The 23,123-nt window shown below is 44.1% G+C and overlaps 1 protein-coding gene and 1 long non-coding RNA gene across 2 annotated transcripts; one reads left to right on the top strand and one right to left on the bottom strand.

Moving 5' to 3' along the window:
* Positions 1-1,318: 1,318 nt before the first annotated feature.
* On the top strand, positions 1,319-8,134 carry LOC147113448 (uncharacterized). Its single transcript, XR_015079209.1, has 2 exons — positions 1,319-1,768; positions 5,243-8,134. It is a non-coding gene; the product is annotated as an uncharacterized LOC147113448 (long non-coding RNA).
* Positions 7,448-22,918, bottom strand: bag3 (BCL2 associated athanogene 3). The gene is made up of 4 exons (XM_085994545.1): positions 22,521-22,918; positions 16,875-17,258; positions 15,705-16,259; positions 7,448-13,033 (listed from the first exon to the last, which is right to left on the bottom strand). The coding sequence occupies exons 1-4, from the start codon at positions 22,698-22,700 to the stop codon at positions 12,335-12,337; spliced, it is 1,818 nt and encodes a 605-aa protein (XP_085850671.1). The 5' UTR covers positions 22,701-22,918; the 3' UTR covers positions 7,448-12,334.
* Positions 22,919-23,123: the final 205 nt, after the last annotated feature.

Below are 23,123 nucleotides of genomic sequence, written 5' to 3'. Positions count from 1 at the left end.
GAGCGACTGGGGGGAAGAGAGAGAGCGACTGGGGGGAAGAGAGAGAGCGATGGGGGGGAAGAGAGAGAGCGACTGGGGGGAAGATAGAGAGCGACTGGGGGGAAGAGAGAGAGCGACTGGGGGGAAGAGAGAGAGCGACTGGGGGGAAGAGAGAGAGCGACTGGGGGGGAAGAGAGAGAGCGACTGGGGGGAAGAGAGAGAGAGCGACTGGGGGGAAGAGAGAGAGCGACTGGGGGGAAGAGAGAGCGACTGGGGGGAAGAGAGAGAGCGACTGGGGGGAAGAGAGAGAGCGACTGGGGGGAAGAGAGAGAGCGACTGGGGGGAAGAGAGAGAGCGACTGGGGGGAAGAGAGAGAGCGACTGGGGGGAAGAGAGAGAGCGACTGGGGGGAAGAGAGAGCGCGATGGGGGGAAGAGAGAGAGCGACTGGGGGGAAGAGAGAGAGCGACTGGGGGGAAGAGAGAGAGCGACTGGAGGGAAGAGAGAGAGCGACTGGGGGGAAGAGAGAGAGCGACTGGGGGGGAAGAGAGAGAGCGACTGGGGGGAAGAGTGAGCGCGACTGGGGGGGGAAGAGAGAGAGCGACTGGGGGGAAGAGAGAGCGACTGGGGGAAGGGGGGTAGGGGGGGTTGGGGGGAAGGGGGGTAGGGGGAGGGAGGGGGTAGGGAGGGGGGGCGAGGGGGAGGGGGGAGAGGGAACGGGGGAGATGGAGGAGGGGGAGTGGGGGAGGGGGAGTGGGGGAGGGGAAGGGATGTAAAGAATAACCCAGATTCTGCCTCGCCTCGCCACCAGAGGGCTCCATGAACTCTCTTAATTGTGTCCTTCTTTATTCATTATTGTATTCACCTGTGCATTGTTAGATGCCTACTATTTAAGTGGTGTTCACTTTATGTTCATTGCTCAGTCTTGAGTTGCACTGCCTGGTGATATCTCTTGCTGGCCTGCGAGCCTGTATTCTGTGCTATTGTTATTTTGTTTATGTTAAGTAAAGTCTACCTTTGTTTTGCAACCTAACCTCTGCCTCAGTTTGCCTTACTGCAGTTGGGTCCACCGAGTTCCGGTCCTTACAAGGGGAGGGGAGGGGAGGGCTGGGGGGGGCTGGGGAGGGGGGAAGGGGGGGTTGGGAAGGGTGAGGGGGGGAAGGGAGAAAGGGATGGGGGAAGGGAGAAAGGGAGGGGGGGGAGTCAGCAGACCCTCTCCCCTCTGCCGGCGATGGCTCTGCGGAACTCCGTGCCACCCTACGTACTGACATGGCCCAGCCGAGCGCAGCACCCCGGTCAGCCCGAGCCCCGCCCCCCGCCCTCATGAGGATCGCCCCACGCTCTCCCGAGCCCCGGCTTCAAGACCGCCGATTGTGGCTGGGCCTGCGCTGGAGCCGGGATAACCCTTGCCCCCCCCTTCCCGCTCTCCCGAGCACCCGCCTCCTGAGCCCCGCCCTCCCGAGCACCAGCCCCCCGCCCAAGCCGCGGGGGGGAAGGAGAGAGAGAGCCGCTCCTCCAGTCGATGTGTTGCGGGCCGACCCCTGATGAGCGCCTGATCAGCTGAGCCCGAGTCCCGCGGGGACCGCAACTCACCTCCCGCTAGGCTCCCTCCCGCCCCGCCAGCCTTTACCAAAATGGCGGTGATGGCTACGCTCGGCCCAGTCCCGCGCCGCCAGCCTTTACCAAGATGGGGACGATCGCCGGGTGGGCCCAGCAGGAGGGGCGGTGCCTAGCTCGGGCGTGGCTGGGCAACAGAGGCCCAGGCTTCCAGGCCTGCAAAATCGGTGAAAGGTAGGAAACTTATAGAGGTTAGAGAAAAGATGTACAAATTAATTAACTTTTTTTAAAAACAATTTGTGTTTTAAAAGCAACTTTTTTTTGCTGGAAATGTAGATTTGAAAAGAAACACGCAGAAAGCGGGAAAAAGAAACGAAGAGTTTGGAATCAAGATGGCGGCCACTCGCCTCGGTTCAGAATGATTAGGCCCGCCCACACACACACCGATTGGTCAACCGTCAGGTCACTGAAGTGTAGGATTGGTCAATCCTCCTGTCGCTCGACTCTAGGACGGCCCGCACGCACACGCGATGAACCCGTCCCCGCAACGCAGCGATTGGTCGACCGTCGGGTCGCTCGACTGTACGATTGGTCGACCTTGATGTCACTCGATGCTAATGAGCGGAATTTTGAATAATGAGCGGATAATGAGCGGAATTTTGAACGTTTTTTGGATACCGTGGGCGCAATTTATGTCCGACCGGAAAGTAAATACACTTATGACCATTCCGGAATCGTAAGCTTTCTTTTGGTGTAATGCACGTGTAGGTACGCTCTATAACTTGAGAGTGTATCGCCGGACGGACAGACAGACAGACAGAAGGACAGAAGTACTGCTTTATATATAGAGATGAGGCCTGATTGGTAGAGATTGTTGGTACTTGAGTGATGGGGTGTGGTGATTTGAGCAGTGGCTGAGGCTAGTGGTGCAGTTGGTAGGATATAGCTTTTGAAGATGCATTCACTGACCTTGACCACTTGTGTGAGGTCATTGAACTTCTTGTGGCACTACACCCAGGTCCTCGAGGCTTGACTCCTGGCATTGAGCTCCACAGCTATCTGCTCCCACTTCCTTTTGACCGTGTGTCTGGAGGGCCTCCTTCCCCCCTGCGAATACAGGACATCTCTCCTCCTTTCCACCTCCTCCACAAATACCTCCAGTGCAGCATCCGAAAACCTTGGAGCCCACTTTCTCCCCTGTTGTGCCATTCCTTACTCTTTCCCAGGTCAGAATTTCTTCAACCATGACTCCCAGCACCTGCTCCGGCCACAATGCACCTCCTCTTTAAAAGGTGCAGGCTAGCTTTAAGCAGTGTAGGCTAGCTTTAACTGCTGCTTGCCTCTCACGATATTGGCCCCCTGTTGATGCATCCAGCCAATAAACAGCGCAGTTAGCTCTGGCTGGACCCAGAGATCATTTAAGTGAGCGGGCAGCGAGAATTGGCGTGCTGCCTGCATTGCAATCAAAGGATGTGGGTTAATCGCGCATCGCGAATCCCACGGCCGTTTTCGGGGGCTATCCAATTTAGCCCCCTGTGCATTATGTAAAAAAAGTTAAACTTTTGTAGTAACTCTTTTTACAGAGCACAGAGTGTAATACATTCCAGGAAACATACAATCCAATTTAGCTTTGTCTAGCCCTGATAGTCCAGAAAATCGCTGGACAAAAAGCCTTAAGACATTCAATGATTGACACTTAAACTTATGACTGAGAACTGCAGTTTAATTGGCAGTTAACAACTGCCGTGATAACTGTTAGTACTGGGCATTAGTGCTGCATATGTCAGCCGACAGTAAAACCAGCCCAATGTTGCTAAATTATAATGATTTTACTAGCGGAAAACCCCAGCTTTAAGCAACAGCACTGAACCCTGCTGTTCAAAATGTGTACGTAGTGCGTTCTATTGTGACAAATAAACTCGCAGCCTTGCTCATCTCACTCCTATCAATCGAGCAAGAAAGGCATCTCTAATTGTGCAGGAATCCATGGTTCATTTGAAGAAATGCCACAGGAGGGTACATTTTCTGCTAATTGTGACCAGTGACGCAGGAAAAAAAGACTTGCATTTATATAGCGCCTTTCACGACCACCGGACGTCTCAAAGCGCTTTACAGTCAATGAAGTACTTTTGAAGGGGAGTCCCACAAACAGCAATGTGATAATGACCAGATAATCTGTTTTTGTTATGTTGGTTGAGGGATAAATATTAGCCAGGATTCCGGGGATAACTCCACTACTCTTCTTCGAAACAGTGCCATGGGATCTTTTACGTCCACCTGAGAGGCAGATGGGACCTCGGTTTAACGTCTCATCCGAAAGACGGCAACTCTGACAGTGCAGCACTCCCTCAGTACTGTACTTGAGTGTCAGCCTAGCTTTATGTGCTCAAGTCTCTGGTCAGTGATGTGGCAATCTGAGTATCAGCTTCCAGATCCTCCTTTGCCATTACCATTTACTTCTCTTCACCTGTGACTCACCTGGAGTTATCTCCTCAGGTCTGATATCCTCTCGACTGTGTGTAGCCGTACTGGAGCTTGCAAACACTGGTGAGAGGGGCAGAGAGTGTTGTTTTGTTCTGGGTCATGGGCAGTGCTGGCAGGCTGTTCTTCCAGGCCTACAATAACATAAAAAAGACAAATAGTTAGACTGCTGGCTCAAAAGTACACTGATAAACAGAGCTCACATTACAAGATAATGGTATGTGATGTCTATGTTTGTAGTGTTGCCTATGTGGGACTGTGTGAGAAAGGGAACCAGACAAAAGAGCTGGATGGTACTTGCCCTAAGCTTTGCTTTACCCTTCCTTACTTATTATGGCCTCAAGAATAGTGTCTTCATATCTGATTAAGAGCTTTAAGTTGTGGGACACTCCTCTCATGCAACTTTGCTCCTGCCTCTTATGTACCATCTAGATAATACATGTATAGAGATGCAGGAAGTTACAAGATCCAATACACGCATAGCAAAGTGCCCTGCCTGTTTCCCAAGTTGTGCGTGAGTCAATTAACATGTATCGTGGAACAGGTTTTGTTGGAAGCTTGCTTTGTGAGCACAACTTAAGTTAATATTTACATATTTCATTTAGCCCTGTTGTAACATGGACATACATGTGAGAAAGAGTTGAATGGATGGCTGTGCTTTGCATGAGGACTTAGTCAAGCTGGATCAGGTTGAAGGGAAACCTTTTCTGGCACATGTACTTTGCCTAAATACTTTATGTAGGCAAATGCTGAGTAGTTTTATCTTGTAAATCTTTCTGAAGATGCCAAACGTTTTCCTTTTGTGCTTCTAGTTGCTGAGGACATTGGACACTTCTTTTATGCAGTGGTGACCGCTCCTGCGAAGAGTCTTACCCTTTGCCCCAAAGGGATCAGCCCTCCTATCTGTTGTCACTACTGCTGCCCCTTTTTTCCCTCCTATTCAGCTCAATTAACTTAGAAGGCTTCCAGCATTATATTAATGGTTTCCCAAACACCAAGCAAGCTCCCTTTAAATAATAGCAGCAGACCTTTAACAGTTGCTGCTGGAAATCCCATTAGTGAGCTCCCAAGCTCAAGCCCAATACTTCAATAGGTCAAACTCAGACGATGGTGCGAGGCCAGCCTATCTCAAAACAGCCAGCTCATCGCTCATTTATGCCCTGCTGCCTCAATGCCGGGGCAAGAAAATCCACTCTTAAATGTGAATGGCTATGCTTTATTTTACAGCTGGGCTGCTAAGTGGAACATTGCAGGATCTGGAAAATCAACTTTTGGTCTGAAGAGGCCCTCACCTCCTTTTCCCAGTGGGAGATGATCAACTCAAAAAAGGGCAAGAAATGAAACAAAAAGGAAAAAGGTTAAATTGACATAGAACATTGGATTACTAAACAGGAGTTCTAAAGCAACGCCTATTCACCAATGAAAAGATTTGTGGAACACTGTGCAACTGTAACGCAAGTGATTGATGGAAGCCACCTGAAACCCAAGATTGTGTTACAGGACTGCATTTAGCTCCCTTCTCCCTTTTGTTATATAAACAGACTGCACTTTTATTTGCTGAAGTTTTAAATTACCTGTGACTTACAAGCCATGTTGGATCTATGTGCTGTTAAAAGTATTGCTAAAAATCCCAGAAGGTGTTATGTGTAAGTAAAAAAATGAACGTTTTGTAACATTGTGATAACAAGCTTATTCATTATTCATGTTCTTGTAAGAATGATAAATATTTATTACCAAATACTCATGCAAGATATTAATGCCAAATTCTTAGCATACAGCGGATACAACTTTCATGTCCTGCACAAAGAACTACATGACCTTGTGCCGGTCCTTATTCAGATACAACTTGCTGTTTTTTCAATGCCAACTGTTATTAATGAATAAAATAATGCTACAATTCAACAAAAAGAATAAATGGAACAAATTACCTCCTCAGTGGGTGATGTTCAATTTCACTCAATGCAAGTTAAGATTGGCATCAGGTGCAAAATATTAATTAGCACTTGGCTAATGTTGAGCAATATAGGGTTAAATATTGGCCAGGACACCGAGGAGAACTCACCTGCTTGTCTTTGAAACAGTGACATGGGATCGTTTACATCCATCTGAGAGCAGACGGTGTCTCGGATGAATGTCTCATCTGAAAGACGGCACCTCCGACAGTGCGGCACTCCCTCAGCACTGCACTGGAGTGTCAGCCTAGATTTTTGTGCTCAAGTCTCTGGAGTGGGACCTGAACCCACAACCTTCTGACTCAGAGGCGAGAGTGCTACCCACTGAGCCACGGCCATTCGGGAGAAAAATCGAGGAGTGGCCCAGGATCACGATACTCAGATTAAGCTAACCATCCTGACGAGAAAACGATGGGACAGGATCAGCCGCCCCTTTCACCCCCTGCCCCACGATCTGTCTCCACCTCGTTATCAAACTGCTTCTCCGACATTCAGGCGTGGGTGAGCCACAATTCCTTCCAGTTAAACATTAGGAAGACAGAATTCATCGTCTTCTGCCTCCGCCGCACTCTGTATCCTTGTCACCAATCCCATCCCCCTCCCCGGCCACCGTCTCAGATCGAACAGACTGTCCACAACCTTGGTGTCCTATTCAACCCAGAGCTGAGCTTCTGACCCCGTGAGTTAGATTAAAATGACCCCCAATGTCTGCATACCTTGGTTACAGTACTAACTGGCGATATAAATTGGCAGCAAACTATTAAGACTCCCCACTTAAAATGAACAAAAAAGATTTTCATACTTTCTCAGATCTTATGCCATTCCCCAGCTCGGAGGGCTGTAAGTGACTTGCTGACAGGCCAGTGCCATTGTGCTCTTCACCCAGTGCAAGAGGAGGCTCTGTGCGAGTCGAATCTCATTTCCCACTGTACTGACAGTGAAACTTTTTCCTGGGTACAGTTTAATTTCTAGCTTGTCAGTGTAACAGAAACTACCCAAAATGCTTTTATTTATAAAGGATTATAAAGCCCAAATTAATTAGGGAATACCCACATCTTCATAAAATAATAACTTTGTCAACAGTTTCATTTTCTGTGTACACATTGAAAACTACAGAGCAATCTGTCCTGGTGTAACAAGCCAAACTTAAGCGAATGTTACGGTCAGTCTATAGCAAACTCCTACATTTGAAATTCTTTGTTTTGTAATTAGAATCTAAAATGATTTCTGTTTGGTTTTTGAGCCTACTTATCCTGTATTAAAAATATAAGCTATGTAAATGTTGCATATATTTGAAGTTTAAAGTATACTAGGTTTAATTTGCCACTAATTATTTATATACTGATTCAGAAAACATTTCCAGTTCATGAAGCACTGATTTGGAGGGGAAGGGAGGGGAAGGCATTTGTTACAGAGACTCCACGAATGTTCCAGTACTTTCCATTAGACCTGTGTGTCCAAAAATAACTCACGCCCTGCATTCCACTCGACATAGCTTTATTACATTTATACATCATACCAGTTACTTTATGTGACATAGCAGCATTACATACAGAATCCACGACAGGAGTCAATGCTAATTTTTGGTGTTATTTAAGTGCAGATACAGAAAAAGTGCTTTTATAACAACTTTGATATACATGATATACACTCATAGACGTCTGAAAGAAACCTGTTCCTATAAAATGAGTCATTCAGTGGAAAAAGTTTGCTTCAAGATGCCAAATAACACAGTACCTATGAATTTCACTTCTAACTGTTTGTTACTGTAAACAATGTTTAGGGAAATAAATTTGGCATATACTGAGTCTATTTATAAATGTACTGTATCCACATTTTCAATTGATAGTTTTTCAAAATACTGTACAATTGTACTCAAGACTGTTGTTATGACGATGAACATTCCCTCAGGCAGACAAATTCCCCATATATTTTCTTACTTAACAGGAACAACCAAATAAATAGTCCTTGACTGCACGAATCTTCCCATTAAGAGACATTTGCTATATTTTTTAATTTGCCTACATTTTGTGCATGCATGGGAAACTGAAATCAGCAGGATCGACATACATTTATACTTGGGAAACTTGAAACTCATTCCAAAAGAACAGGTCACTGGTTTATATATGTTAGGATTTTTTTTTTGATTTTTGAAAGAGACAGCGTTCTACACAGAAATGAAAATACATGCTGATCTTTGCTTACAGTCAGCGAAAGAAAGATAGTCACGTGCAAGTAAAACTATTTGACAAGCATATTATGAGATTTTCTAGTTCTCGGTTATTTTTAACATTATGGCAAGAGAAGCTGCAGAGATCTGTAATCTCGTCTTGCTGCAACAAGTTAATCATTTAAATATTGAGAACTAAATTTGGCCTGGAGTTTGCAACGTAGTATAAAACAATTTAAAAACATCACCATAAATACTGGAAGGTCAGATAAACATCAGAGTAAAATGTCAAATCAATCTGGCATTAATATTTGTAAATAGTAGCCTTGTCAAATGTATCAGTATAGTACCGAAGGAGTGCTGTACAGTTGGCGCTGGTGTCTTTCAGATGAGATGTTAAACCAAGGCCCCATCTGTGCCTGTTCAAGTAGATATCAAAGACACTATTCAGTTAAGAGCAGGGGAGATCTCCCAGTGTCCTGGCCAACATTTATTCCTCAACACCACTAAAATAAGATTATCTGGTCATTTGTCTGATTGCGGATTGTGGGACCTTGCTGTGTACAAATTCACTGCCGTGTTTGCTTATGTTACAACAGTGACTACTCTTCAAAAGTACTTAATGGGCTGTGAAATGCTTTGGAACATCCCGAGGATGTGAAAGGTGCTATTTAAATGCAAGTTTGTTCTTTCGCTCTTCAGAATCATGATTATATTCAATAAAGTACTAATATGATTTGGGTGCTACCAGTGTTTTATGTTGCAGCTACCAAATATTTTTGCTTACATTAATGTGATGCCTTTATTTATCTTGAAATGCACAGCAGGTTGATCATCACCCGAGTTCAATGTTTCAGGTATAACAATTCATCAAAAGACTACGCCCAAAATTTCAACCCATCTTTCTGTTTTAGATGACAATTCCATTTTTATTTCAGATTTCCAGTATTTGCAGTTTTTGTTTTACCTCTGCTTTTATTTTCTATTCTGTGCATAGGGAAATCAACCCTATTAGGGTCAAATTATATTTAAAGTTTCATCATGGTCAAAAGAAAGCATTCCAAAGTTAGGAGAGAGAAGACAGTACATTGAATATTTGTGGATGTGGTTTGTGCTCCTTTCTCTTAATGGCAATCATGTAAAAAAAAGACATGCATTTACATTGTCCATTATCACATCTTTCAAACATCTCAAAGCACTTCAGATTATAATGAATTATTTTGAAATGAAATGACTCCTGTTATGTAGGCATGAATAGATAATATTAAACACAATCATCTGTGTAACTGCTCAGTTTTAAGATACGGTTTTTGATGGTTGCTGCATAACAAAACAATCTTTAATGCATCAAGCGAGATTGAAAAGAGCAAATTGTGACTAGAAATAGCTCTTTTTCTGCAGCTGTGTACTTGTCATTATTGTAAGTATGGAAGGTTTGAGCTGTTTGCAGTGTAGCATAAATGATTGTGTGTATGGGCATGTAGTTCTATTTTCCAGCATCACTCCAGTCACTGCGCTGAATAAGTGGAAAGGTTATTGTGCTGCGTGTTGCAAGAGAGAGCTGGTTTCTTTAAAAAAAAAGGCACTGTCTCCATTTAGAGTTTTTATAGTGAGATTTCTCTGTCTGGGGTGAGAGAAGAGCCACGTGCCAAATTCATTACAATTGTGTCACCTGCAAACAGCACCATTATGCATTCTGATGAGAGTTATGACATGTGTTTGAGAATATATATGTACAAAAATTAATTTTTGCCAAGGCATTTTAATTCAATATATCTTTTTAAAATAACTGTACATTTATAAACCATGCATCTCTCTATAACAAGTGGAAGTGTTTGTTCTTGTCTGCCAAAAGTAGTGGTCAGATTAAAAGCGTTCTTGTGGCCTGAAAGAAAGGCCTCTCTTTTTACTCCCGGATGGGAACGCAGCAAAGTGTGCGGTCGCCAGTCTGGGAGCAGGCAGCCTTGGCTGATTTTAATGGCTGGGCCTCATTTGCCTACTGCTCGCCAACTTCCCGACCGGAAGGTCCGGAATTTGGCAGGAAGCAGCTGCCCAGCTGTTAAAATCGTGCCAGTCGGAGACAGCCACCAGGGATCAGAGGGAATGGCACTAAGGTAAGGGGATAGGCTGGGGGGGGGGGGGGAAAGGAGTGGGTGCGGGGATGGGGGAAGCAAGGCTCATGGTTTCCTTCTGGGGCCTTCAAATGAGTTTACATCTACCTCAAACCTCTGAACTTTCTGAAGGATTTTCTCCATTTTTATCAGACCATCCTCCTGGCTCACAAGGAAAGTAAAAGAAAATTTAAAAAACTTACATTACTGGGCCTCTTCTGGCCTTGGCTCCTGCTCCAGCCACCACTATTCCCCCGCCTCAGCTAAAAGTGCATATTGGGCCCTGATAACGTAATTGGAGCTCGATCGGCATATTTAAAGAGGACCCCGCCAACTTCGGGCGGTTGTCCTTGTCGCCTGCAATTTAAAATTGCAGTTGGCCAGGTTAGAGCGGGAAAAGAGTGGGTAAGTCCCCCGCTCCATTTTAACTAATCCCTCGCCTGGTTTCTGTTAAAATTGAGGCCCAAGTGTTCCAGTTGCACTCTCATTATACCATGATTTATTACCCATTTTACCACTAGATCTCTGTCTTTGATTATATTAGTTCAGGCAATAATTGCCAACCAACAAAACGTTTCTGAAGTATTTTGCATACTCTGTCACCTCTTTACCAACTTCCTTAACATGTATGCGTGTAAAGAGACTGGGGACAGTGGGTAAAGTTATGATAGTTCTCACTCTGAAGTTAGCATGTTTAAAAGTAAGTATCAGTGTCATAACCTTTATCTTTCAAATTTACCTAAAATTGTGTAACTGTTCGAGAAAATATTTGTGACCCAACTTCTCATACCCTTGTCTCAATGGCATATTTTACAATACTGTGCAACTGCAACATAACGGTGACACTGCAATGCCCTACAAGTACATATTCTAGCTTCAAGTGTAACTATTAAAGGATCCTCCTTAGCAAAACCCATATTTAACACATGACTCTTTTGAGTTTGTTGGCGATATTTAACTAAAGTCAAATGTTGGCCAGAGTTTAACAAATGTCACTGACCTGCATTCTGCATTGCCCCCGTCAATCCTACAGGCTGGAGTCAGATAAACAGTGGAGGTCAATGCCATTTGTAAACAAAGTGGATCAAATGAGCTTGATCTTATGCCCAAAATCAATAAATATCTGCGGAAAATGCTGGAAATACTCAGCCGGTCAGGCATCATCTAAAGAGAGGGAAACAGAGTTAACGTTTGAGGTCGATGACCCTTCATCATGACCTGAAACGTTAACTCGGTTTCTCTCTCCACAGATGCTGCCTGACCTGCTGAGTATTTCCAGCATTTTCTGTTATTTCAGATTTCCAGCATCCGCAGTATTTTGCTTTTGAATAAAAATCTGCGACTGGACCGCAGTTCAAAGGAAAGCTTGGAACACAACATATTTTTATAGGCTTTAAAAAAAAGTTAATCCTGTACTTCCTGCATTTTAAAATCCATTACTTTTGGTAAGCAAATTACTCTTTGGAAGCAACATATGTAAGCTTAAAATTAACTTTGACTTCTTGCTGCTTACAAAACATAGATATTGCACACAATGCAAATGCAATTTGAATTTATTGCTTCCTTTGTAGAATATAGAAACCTTTATCTATATTGCTCTACTCATAATCCATCAATCTCTTTTACATTTCAACATATTCGTTCATAAAGTGCCCAACAGTGACTAAACTGACACTTCTATTTCACAGGCCCAATGTGTATAACTTAAATAGTACTCTGGTATTCTATAAGGCTTTCGAACACACCATCATGTGGCACATGATGTTATTTTTGTCTAGGCTAATCTTAAGGGCGATAGTACATAGAAAACAATGCAAAACACAGAGGCGTGCTTAACATGTGATTAACAGTTCTTTAGCAACCCACAGGTGAATGGTTTTTTTCCGAAGTTGATTACAAGTAACCGAAGCCTTGCAATGGCTCAACCAATAAGCTTCTGTTGTTCATAATTTTCTCTCTGTATTGACGGCAGATAAATAATATTGGGACACAAAGCTACGACAAAGGTTCCTGATGGCATGCATTCTTAAAACATCTCAACACGATTTATAAAACGACTGGAAGATGCACTTTTGATATTAAAGGACTAATGTTCATTTTTATCAGAAATGTCTTTAATGTTGTAAGCATCACCAGGTTTTCTTGCGTTCATTTCACTTTGGTCAGTTTCCATTTTTGATTCTTGTGCAACGGCTTCTCTGTACCTTTTGTCATCTTCTATATAATCCATCTGAGCTGATTTTTCAGTTATTCCTGGCTGAGGTTCAGAAAAGCTTTTGGCTTCTGGGCCTATGCTGGCTTTCTGCTCCAGCCTTTCTAGAAGGTACTGAACCTTCTTAACACCATCTCTTCTGGCTTGCCGCACGTCATCCCGACCCTCAGGGTCCACTGAATCAAGGACCAGCAACTCCTTGGTCAGTAGTTCTTCAATCAACAGATAGTGTTTGTCTGTTCCTGGTCCTTCAAATAAGTTTACATCCTCCTCAAGCCTCTGAACTTGCTGAAGAATTTTCTCCACTTTTATCAGACCCGGGTGCTTCTGAGCTGCTTCAGTGGCTATGGGCTTTTTTTCCGGGGCAACACTCTCTTCTGGCTGGGTGTTGCTCGGAGCAGGGGATGGAGTTTTCCTCTCAGCTTTCTCAGGTTTAGGCTGAGGCTTCTGTGCTTGCTGCCTGGTGACTTGAATTGGGATATATGCCGCAGGACGGTCTGGCCCAACAGAACTAGCTTTGCTCTCCTGTTGCATTCTGGGTGCCTCTTGATGCTGTGTTCGTTGCTGAGCAACCTATAATGGTGGAGGGGGGGGGCAGGAAATGACACGGGTAATTAGCTCAACATATGCAGCGCTTTTACATTCTTAGGCTTTCATTACTATTTTTATATTTCAGATGGCACTTGTGACTAATTTTGGGGAATCTGATCAGATGAATGACTTCAACCTATAAGTGATTTATGACGTGTGCATTTTTATTTTTGGACTTCTGAGTTCTGTATCTATCCTGGTGTCATAGCACACTGTTTACCAATTCATGTTTACTCCTGTCAGGTGCATTGTACAAAATAGCTCAGCAATTTCTAAAGTTTTTTGTGTAATAGCTTCAACTTACTATGAAATGCTGTTTATCCATATAAGAAAAGGCTATTGAACACAACAAGCCCTTCCAGACCTGCCTGCTCACCATATTCCTCAGTCCATCCTTGGAATCATTTCCATTTGCTTCAATTGCCTTCCCTGCTAACTTATTCCACACGTCCCTTACATTTTAGATAAAACAATTTTGTCTGTCTTTCTTTACTTACTTCTAACTTCTTGATTTTTAACTTGTGACCCCTGATATTTGATCTTTCGCCATCATGAAAAAATTTGCCTGGATCAGCATTGTCAATCCTCTTTATAATTATCAAAACTTCATTCAGGTCACCTTGAAGTCTTTTTTTGAAGACAACAATTTGAACTTTTTTTTAAACCTTTCCTGATAATTGTAAGTTTCGGGAATCTAAGTTATTTTACTGCTCGGCGCTGCACCTTTTTTGGTGCAAAAATATCCTTCCTATGATTAGGTGACCATAATTCAGCAAAATGAAATGGATCTGACTCACATCTTAAACACCTTACACAGCAACAAGATAACCTCTTGATCTGTAGTGCTCCTACTGCTAGTCAGCTGAAATAGTCACAGGCCAGGGATTAAACCTGGTCTGTATGACTTAGTTTCTGTGACTTTACTTCTGCACCGTCAGAGGAGGCAATCGGCAGATGGTCTGACACATTTAGTCACAGACTTATGCTCAAATGCCCATATCTTTTTGTTGTTTAACTCACTATACAGCTTCCATGCAACATATACTGTCTCTCTCTCAGCATTGAACTGCATCTGCCAACTACTGGCCCTGTTACATAAAAGATTAAGGCCTAGAAATTCAGTGGGCTGCGCCACCAGTTGGCGCCCAAAGAGGGCACTTAGTGAATTTAGCGTCACTGGCCACACCTCCCGCGGAATTTAGCGGGGCGTTAATGGCGGCGTTAGCCTGTAGCGCTGCGCCACCACCGATGACATCATCAGTGTGCGCAGCGCCCTGATCGCGATATTGGGTCGCGTCCCCCGCTGTAACGCCGGTTGCAATCTACGACCGGTTCGGGGGGGGGGGGGGGGGGGGGGCTGACCTGTGGCGGTAGTGGCGCTAATTAAAGGGGAGGTGCGGGGCGGCCATTTTTTTTGCTGGCCGCCTGCCAGCACCTCCTCGCGCCGCCGTCCCCGGCCTCCTGAGCACCCCCCCAGGCAGTGCCGGCTGTGTCCCAAGAGCCCGGCACCTCTCCTCGGTGCCGGGCTCTTTTGCCGGCACTCGCGATCTCTGATCGCGCTGGTGCAGGCCCCTCCCCTTTAAGAAGGGGAGGAAGGCCTGCAGTACCGCAGCGCGCCGTGCCGCAGCGTGTGGCGCGTTGTGCTGCGATACTCAGTTTCAGCGCCCCAAGAGGGACGCGGGGCGTGCTTCCGTTTGGGGCGCTGAAACTGAATATCGCGCTGGCGCAAGCGGCTCCATCCGGAGCGGTAATTTCGGCACCCAGGCGAGCTTGGCGCCCCAAACGGGACGCCAGTGAATTTCTAGGCCTAATTCTCCTAAATCTGGGGGTTGATTGTTTCTTATTATTTGCACGACTTCCAATTTTGGTTTCATCTGCAAATTTATAGATTTTGGATCGATACCCTACCCAAGTAGTTCATTAAAAATAGCAAAGGTCCCAGTACTGACTCCAGTGTATCCAGTTTGTAATCCCTTTCCAGCCTGAAGGTTTTCACTTATAGCTATCCTCTGTTTCTTGTGCAGAGCCCCCAAGCAGCATAGATAGCTTTGAGAATTTCAAGTGCCATTTCCTTTATGGAACAAGTCATTGCGCTTTTAAAATTAACTTGTGGTGCAAAATGTTTTGAAATGTTTCAACGTGATGTGACACTGTATAAGTGCAGGAATTTATTTTCTTTCTTTGCTGTTGCAACCTCACTAATTACAGTCCATGAATTCTCAGATATTTAATACTAGCTGTTACAACAGTGGCACAAAGTTGTAGTTTTACCCACGTTTCAGTGCATCATGTCAAATTACTGAGATGCAGCTATCCCCACTGGAGATCAGGAAGCTGACTGCAAGAACAGAGGTCCAATCAATGCAATGACCCCAAGTTTAAGGAGTTCACTCCACCATGGCTTCTTTTAATTTTCTTGGGGAGATTGTAGCTGCCTGTTCCCTAAACTGGACTGATCTCTTAAGACAGACAACTGACATTTTTCCAGTTTGTTATACAGGCTCTGCGTATACAAGTAACATGTTCAACATTTTCCTGTTAGCTTAACTACCCGTTTAAAAAAAAAGGGGCTTTGTTTCAAATATGCTGAAGTTCATTATTATTGCTATCCGATCAAAAAATTTAATAATTTATCAAAAACACACTGACTTACCTGTGGTCTGTCCACACCTGTGTTGGTCCAGATGGGCGACTGTGGTCGAGCCTGTGAAGGCATCCGGGCTGGAGAGCTCTCACGACTTGGTACTTCCTTCTGAGCCATTCTTAGTGGTGGTTGTGCCCCAGCTCTGTTTGTTCCCCAGTCTTCAGGAGAAACCTTGTAGGCAACTGGCTGCTGCTGCTGGGCTGTGTACTGTGTTGGCTGGGAAGGGTGCTGTACATGTTGGCCGGGATGATGCGCTTGCTGGGTTGGGTACTCTGCCTGCTGCACTGGGTGATGTGTTTGCTGTGTTGGGTACTCTGCCTGCAGCACTGGGTGAGGTGTTTGCTGGGTTGGGTACTGTGCCTGTTGCACTGGGTGCTGTGTTTGCTGGGTTGGGTACTGTGTCTGGTGAGCAGGATGATATACCTGTTGAGTTGGCTTTGCTCCTATTCCTTCATGGATCACAGGTATAGAAATATAACCTGAAGGCAGCTGGGAACCTCCCAAGCTTGACCGGCCATGTTGCTGAGACGAAAATGTCTGGGGGCTAGTTTGGAATTGTGAATTCTGAAATAAAAGGAAGATTGTCACTGTTAAAGATTCTAGGTTTTTTTAGTTTTGTAAATGTAATCACCTCAATCACCCATCCAAGGATTAATTTAAATAGGACTGATGAAAACATACATTGATATCATACTAATCTAAAAGAAACACTTGCTTCACTTTTTGATGTTTATTTATATGCCTTTACAAGATTTATATTGTTTCAGTTTAAAATGTGGCTACTAAAATGCAGAAGAAGAATGTAAAACTCTAAATGGAACATGATGTGACACAGAGCAAACAGAAGAAAGACAAGAATATCACATCATGAGTTGGCTATTTTTAGACTCTAAACATGACAGTCTAAAAATAAATCCACAATTAGCTTTTTGGAAGAAACAGGTGACTTGTTTGTAATTTGCCCTGTTACATCAAAAGTAATCTTCACTTTGAGTTTAAGACAGATAAAACATGTAAATGTTATATTAGTTCAGCAAACAGTGGTTTTAGATTATCGGCTACCTAATTTATCTGTTTCTTTAATTTCTGACAGAACTCTGACTAGTCTCGTCATTCGGACCTAGTATGTGACAGTAACTTCATAATGAAATGAAATCTTGAGATAAATAGACAAATTACCTCTGACCCTTGCAAGCCAGGAGCCTGGATAGTGGCAGCTGTTGACGCTTGTCCACTTTGTTTATCCGCCTGTGTGGCTTCTAATGGAGATCCAGCTGGTGACTCAGCTCGTGCAGAGAGCCTGGATGGAGACTGTGCCCGTACTGGGGAGTGTGCCCGGACTTCAGTTTTAAGTCTCTGCAAATCAGGCTGCTGAGGTGAATAGTGTAACTTTTGCTGATAATGTTCAGGAACTCCTTCATGGATTATTGGGATGGGAATGTAGCCCGGACGAAGCTGAGGGCCTGCAGACCCAAATTCCTTTCCATGCCGCTGTTTTGGGATATCTTGTGATGACTGGGGATATCCTGATGGATGCGGACCATTGGAAAAAGCTTGCCTGTCCTAGAAATAGAAAGTACAGAGGGCACGATTCAGTACTACTGTTTAATCTTTGCTGTGACCCGATACGAAAGCAATATTATTTCAAAAGTACCATAAATGACCACCCTACTACAAAAATTACAGTATTTGGAATACTGTAAACACTTAAACTGGAACAAAAAATCTGAGAATTACTTTACAAATCCATCCCATTTTCCATTACTTTTAATCAATACTTCCTACATGTTTTAATGCTGTACCCTCACCACATAGGCCCACAAGCCAGATACTATTTGATAAATAATTTAAAATCATGAAGATTGGTCAGACACTGAATTAAGCATATATTAACTTCTTGTGAAAAATAATATGTAGTAAGCATGCTGACAGGCAAAGCAATTGTTTTATTTGTTCAAAATCTGTTTTGGATAAATTAAACATCTCTCAAGAATAGAAAATTTGCAGTATTTTAAGGTATACAGACTAACTGGGATATTATGTTACATGATGTTCTTTCTTGTTCATATTTAGCAACATGCAATTATAAATGTGCAGAGAAACAAGGTTATGATTCTTAGTGTAAACTAAGCAGATTTTTTAAAAATCCATTATAAAATGTACTTGTCTTCACGTGGTACACTGGCAAAACATGTGCTGTTAGACAGGTGACAGCTAAGATTTTATACTGGGCCATTAGACATACTGTTGCTGGAAACTGGCAAGACAAGTCAACATTTTTGAAGCATCACATCATGCACCTCTAAAGATTTTCACTGCTGCTCCTATGTTGAATGATAATGACAAGAGCACGGATGTCCTGAATGAAATTCTTTCTTTAAGATTCACTCATTCCTCAGAAATGATGTCAATGCTTAGTTCAATTTTAAGCATTATCTCACAGTGAGGTTCAATGTACAAATAGCACTCACAGATTGCACTGTCATTTATCATGAGCATGTACTTTATACAGTGCAATATCTGAAGTAATACATGTTATGCTTTATGCTGTGTACCATTGTTTTGATCATTTGTTGTACTTTTAACTGCAATTTGTCAAAAAGCTCAGCTGCTCACATCCCCTCACTCTATCCTAACTGAACTACACTGACTCCCTGTCTCTAGCGCAGTAAAGTTAAAGGGGGCAAAATTCGGTTATTTTGTACCTCACGTTAGCGCCCCAAGAGGGGGGCGCAAAGTAACAAGGGCCCAGGCGTGGCGCCGCTAACGTCTCCTGCGAAATTCAGCAGGAGGTTAGCGGCGGCGGTAACCGGCTGCGCCCCATGGTGCTGCGTCTCCAGCGATAACGTCATAGCTGTGCGCAGCGCCCCGCTCATTCCCCGGCCGCGAACTTCGGTAGCGCCCCCTGACTTACCACCGGACGCTATGTCCAACAGGGTATGGGGGGGGGGGGGGCGTACGTGTGGCCAGGGCGGTGCAAATTAAAGGGAAGGTGCCGGGCGGCCATTTTTGTTGCTGCTCCCTTTGCCGTCCCCGGCCTCCTTTGCAGCCCCACCCCCGCGGGGTGCCGGCTGTGCTCCGTGCCAGGCACTTCTCGAGTGCCGGGCTCTTTTGCCGGCACCCCGATCCCTGGTGGCCCAGCTGGGCCCCGGGTCGCGCTGCGCAAAGCCCCTTCCCTTTAATCAGGGGAGGAAGGCCTGCAGTACCGTGGTGCGACATGCCGCAGCATTTTCAATGGTAGTGCCCCAAGAGGGAGGGGGAACACTTCCAGTAGTGCCCCGCCTCCCTCTTGGAGCACTACCAGTGAATTTTGGGCACGGGGGCGCTAACTTTTAGCGCCCTGGCGAAGTTGGCGCCCCAAAGGGGGTGTGACCAAATTTCCCCCCCAAAATCTTTGTCCTCATTTACATATCCCTCAAAGCCTTACTGGGATGAACTATTGATAGGTAAACCTACAATCAGTGGGAAGTTCAGTTGTAGGGAGCCTTGGTCACACACCGTCTGGAGTACGGCATTCAGTTTTGAGCACAGCGCAGATTCACCACAATGATACCAGGTCTTAAATTATGAGAACAGGATTCATAAACTTGGCTTGTATTCCATTGAGTTTCGAAGGTTGAGGGTGAGCTAATCAAGGTGTTTAAAATCATGAATGGTAAATAAAGAGAAACTATTTCCTCTGATGGCCGAATCCATAATAAGAGGGCATAATCTAAAAATCAGAGCTAGGCCATTTAGGAGTGAAATCAGAAAGCACTTCTTCATACACAGGGCAGTGAAAATCTGGAACCTGCATCCCCAAAAAGCTGTGGATCCTAGGTCAATTGAAATATTCATGACCGAGATCAATAGATTTTTGTCGGGTAAGGGTATCAAGGGATATGGAACAAAGGCGGGTAAATGGAGTTGAGGAACAGATCAGCCATGATTTAACTGAATGGCGGAGGAACAAACTAAAGAGTCTGAATGGCCTACTCCTGTTCCTATCCCCCTCACCCCACCTTATTTCTGCAATCTCTACAAGCTCAATATTCTCTCCTGCATTCTCTGGTCCTCAAATTTCAGCTTGTGTGCTTCTCCCCACTCCTTTCACCCCACCAACAGCAGTGGAGCCTTCGGCCTCCTCCAGCTTGCTGTCTAAAACACCTTCTCTAAACACCTCTCTTCACCTTTAAATCTCCTCAAAACCCATCTTTTTGACCAAGGTTATAGTTCCCACCTCATAATTTCTCCCTTCAAAGCTCACCATCTGTTCACTTATCATGATCTGTAAAGCACTTTGGGACACTTTTATGTTAAAGGCACTATATAAATGCATGCTGCTGTTGTTGTTGTCATAAGCTTTAATTCTGCACTCGCACCCACATTTCTGTAAGGTATATCTTGTTGGGCTCCTTTCACCACTCTCAACCCTAACAGCAGACAAACTAGCTCCCAAGCCTTCCCCACTGTTCACTTGTCAGCCACTAGATTTAAGAGTGGTCCAATTACTTTCAACTCCAAATTTCCCTTCCTTTGAGGAAGTGGCTCCCCTTAGTCTCTCTTCAAGCGGAGAGCAATGACTCAGTCTTTTAGGAATGACGGGGGAGATTCCTTCCTCTAACACCCTGTAGTAGGTCACATTGGTTTCCCAGTACTGTCGACCATAGAGTTGCCTAACAGATTTTTATACCCCTGAATCTCCAAATTCATTAACTTGCTAGAAGCAGAAAGGAGGTTAGAATTTTTTTCACCCAAATGTTTTTAAGAATATGAATTTGTCGTATTACCACGCCTGACTACTGAATCCAAGTCAATTATGACGCTTAAGTGGGATTAGACTTGAAGAAAAATATTAACGGGTAGAGGACGAAAAGGGAAATAGGATTCAAGTAGCTTTCTCCAATGTGGAGCTAACGCTTGCAAAGGAATCATTGCCTAAATGAAATTTGTATGATATCCATTTTCCATTTCAGGCTAGTTTTACATATGAAAATCAATCTAAGAGTAATATCCGTGTGCTTACGGTGCTTTCGAAGCAAAACTTTCCCTAAACCAGTAGCTCATTGACCTGGTTGGGAGTCATGTGCTGAACCAAAGTTTGAACCTCAGGCACATCTACCACCAGAACTTGCTGGTGTTCGGTTCTTCTCATTAGAGCCATTAAACAGCATATCACATTGAAGCAATGCCTTCCACCTCCAGGGTAGTAAAAACTGACACTGGCCAGCTCAGCCTGGTTGAATAGTGCCTTTTGCCTGTAGAAATCAATTATTGCAGTCATAAAGGTATTTATGGCCCAGAGTGTACCACCCTCCCAGTTGTCGAAGGGTATACAGTATCCTTCAAGGAGAAAAATAGTGGAATACTTTTTTAAAGAACAAACCTCCGCATATAGGTTATCACAAAACAATTCAGGTACCATTATTTTAAAAAATATTTATTTTATGAAATATTTATACAGGACCAAAAGAGTAACAATTTTTCTATCACCTGCTTAATCACAACTTTGCTCATTCTCAATATATTTTTAGTTATGAACTTTTAACAGTGATAATGGAGAAAATAATTTACACAAATGTTGTTAGGTAGCAATAACAATTAAGCTGCAATGCCCTTTTCCTGGCTATTTAAAATTTACAGTAGTATACCTTCAAATCTATATAAAATTTAAATCTGTTGCCTCTTGCCTTAATTTTTGTAAGTAATTCAGCTTTATCTTGTACTGAAACTCATTGGATGTATTTCTTTAATGTTCCTCCTGATTTTGCAGGTGGATACAAAAGTAGGAACATGAGTTTCGGATATGTGGAAGGTACTTCCAATTTATGAGCACATCATTGGAAAAATCAATCGGTTTCTGGTTGCTTACTTCACACGGTAGAAACTTCACTACATGCCTAGGAGCTATGCTGGATGTCACCACTAACATAGCACCATTTTTAACATCCAACAGCTGTGAAGCTCCACAAGATCCCCAATGTCTCCAAACTTTCTCCTGACAACTGGCTCAGTCAGTTAAACAAGGTGCCAGCTGCCAGGCTCCACCGAGTCCAACCAGACACTTAACGAATTCAACATAATCTCAACTCTACCACTCACTTAGGGGGTCCACATTTAAAAAAAAAATCGTTTTCTATTTGGTGGGTTATATAAATGAACCGTGCTAATTCCCCCCACAAAACGCACGTTGTACATTTAACGATCCAATGATAAGGCTTTAAATAAACCTTACTAAGGGCGAAAGTTAAAGGTTAACCAGCCGATGCTTCATCAGATTGGACTGCAGTGCGTCATCCAAAACACAATCTCAACAGCTCAAACTATAAGGATGCCATCTTGTTTCTGGCTAACTTTAACAGACTTGTTAATATTGTTTTAATTTCATTTCCCATTAAAAAACATTACAGAGGCGTTAGTGTACTCGAGGCGTCAAAATAAAAGACATTTACTTGTTTGTAACAGACAATCATTATCCCCAGAAGGAAATGTATTTCCCTTTTGCCAAACTGCATTATTGTTAACAATGATTGAAAATGGGTAGAAATGGGCACAAGAACCGCCCCCGTTGTGCAGTGGTTTGTTTTTGGATGCAGTCAGCACTGAGGGAAGGTTATTGGTTAGAGCATTAAGGACACTGGCACTGCAGTCTCTGCGTACACAGCACACGTCCCTGCAATACATTACACATGGTCAAATAACTTGTCCAAAGACACCCTCCTTTCAAAACCTACTCCGATAACAGGTTTGCACCTGAAATAACAGGGAGGGGGGGACCCCTTAATCTCCCACTTGGATTGTAACTCGAGGTGTGCAGCCCCCGGGACACAGCCAGCACCCACTCACCTTCTGCAGCTCCATTCTCGGGTCGCTCCACGTTGTCGTCCGGGTGTTATGATCGACGAAGAAAGGCCACCCGGTTTGAGGGTCAATCTTCACCTCCCAGCCGGGAGGCAGAGTGTCGGCGTTGGCCGTCTGACTCGGCGAAACCTTCATGGTAAAGCCTGGAACGCTGAACTGAGCCATTCTGCACTCGGCTTCCCTCTCTGAAATATATATAGAGTGACGCGGGAGGCAAGGGCTGGACTGGACAGTGTCTGGAATATGAGCCGAGAGCAGTGAGCAATAAGAGTCCCCCCCAGGCTGGAATATTCTGGCTATTTCTCTGCTCCTGTCAAAACGGCTGGGATGGATGATTAACCCGCACTCATGAACTATTACTGTGCACCAACTGCACTAACCCGGGGGTCGTTGCTGGGAAAGGGGATTATGTTTACTGTATATGTGCTTACTTTACAAATGGGGAGGGGCTTCACGGTTATAATATATTGACCAGCAGCAGTCTTTCCCAGCATCCTGAATTTACGAAGTAAATTTCTGGTTGTAATATTGAAGGAAACGTCTTCAAACACACATCTCTCCTAATATGGTAAAAGTTTCAGCAAGTGG

The sequence above is a fragment of the Somniosus microcephalus genome, chromosome 8 (genome assembly GCF_052327205.1).
Source record: "Somniosus microcephalus isolate GS21.2 chromosome 8, FLI_Smic_1.0, whole genome shotgun sequence".
Lineage (NCBI taxonomy): Eukaryota > Metazoa > Chordata > Chondrichthyes > Squaliformes > Somniosidae > Somniosus > Somniosus microcephalus.
Note: the sequence above shows the minus strand (reverse complement) of the source record. Positions and strands in the feature narration are given on the sequence as shown.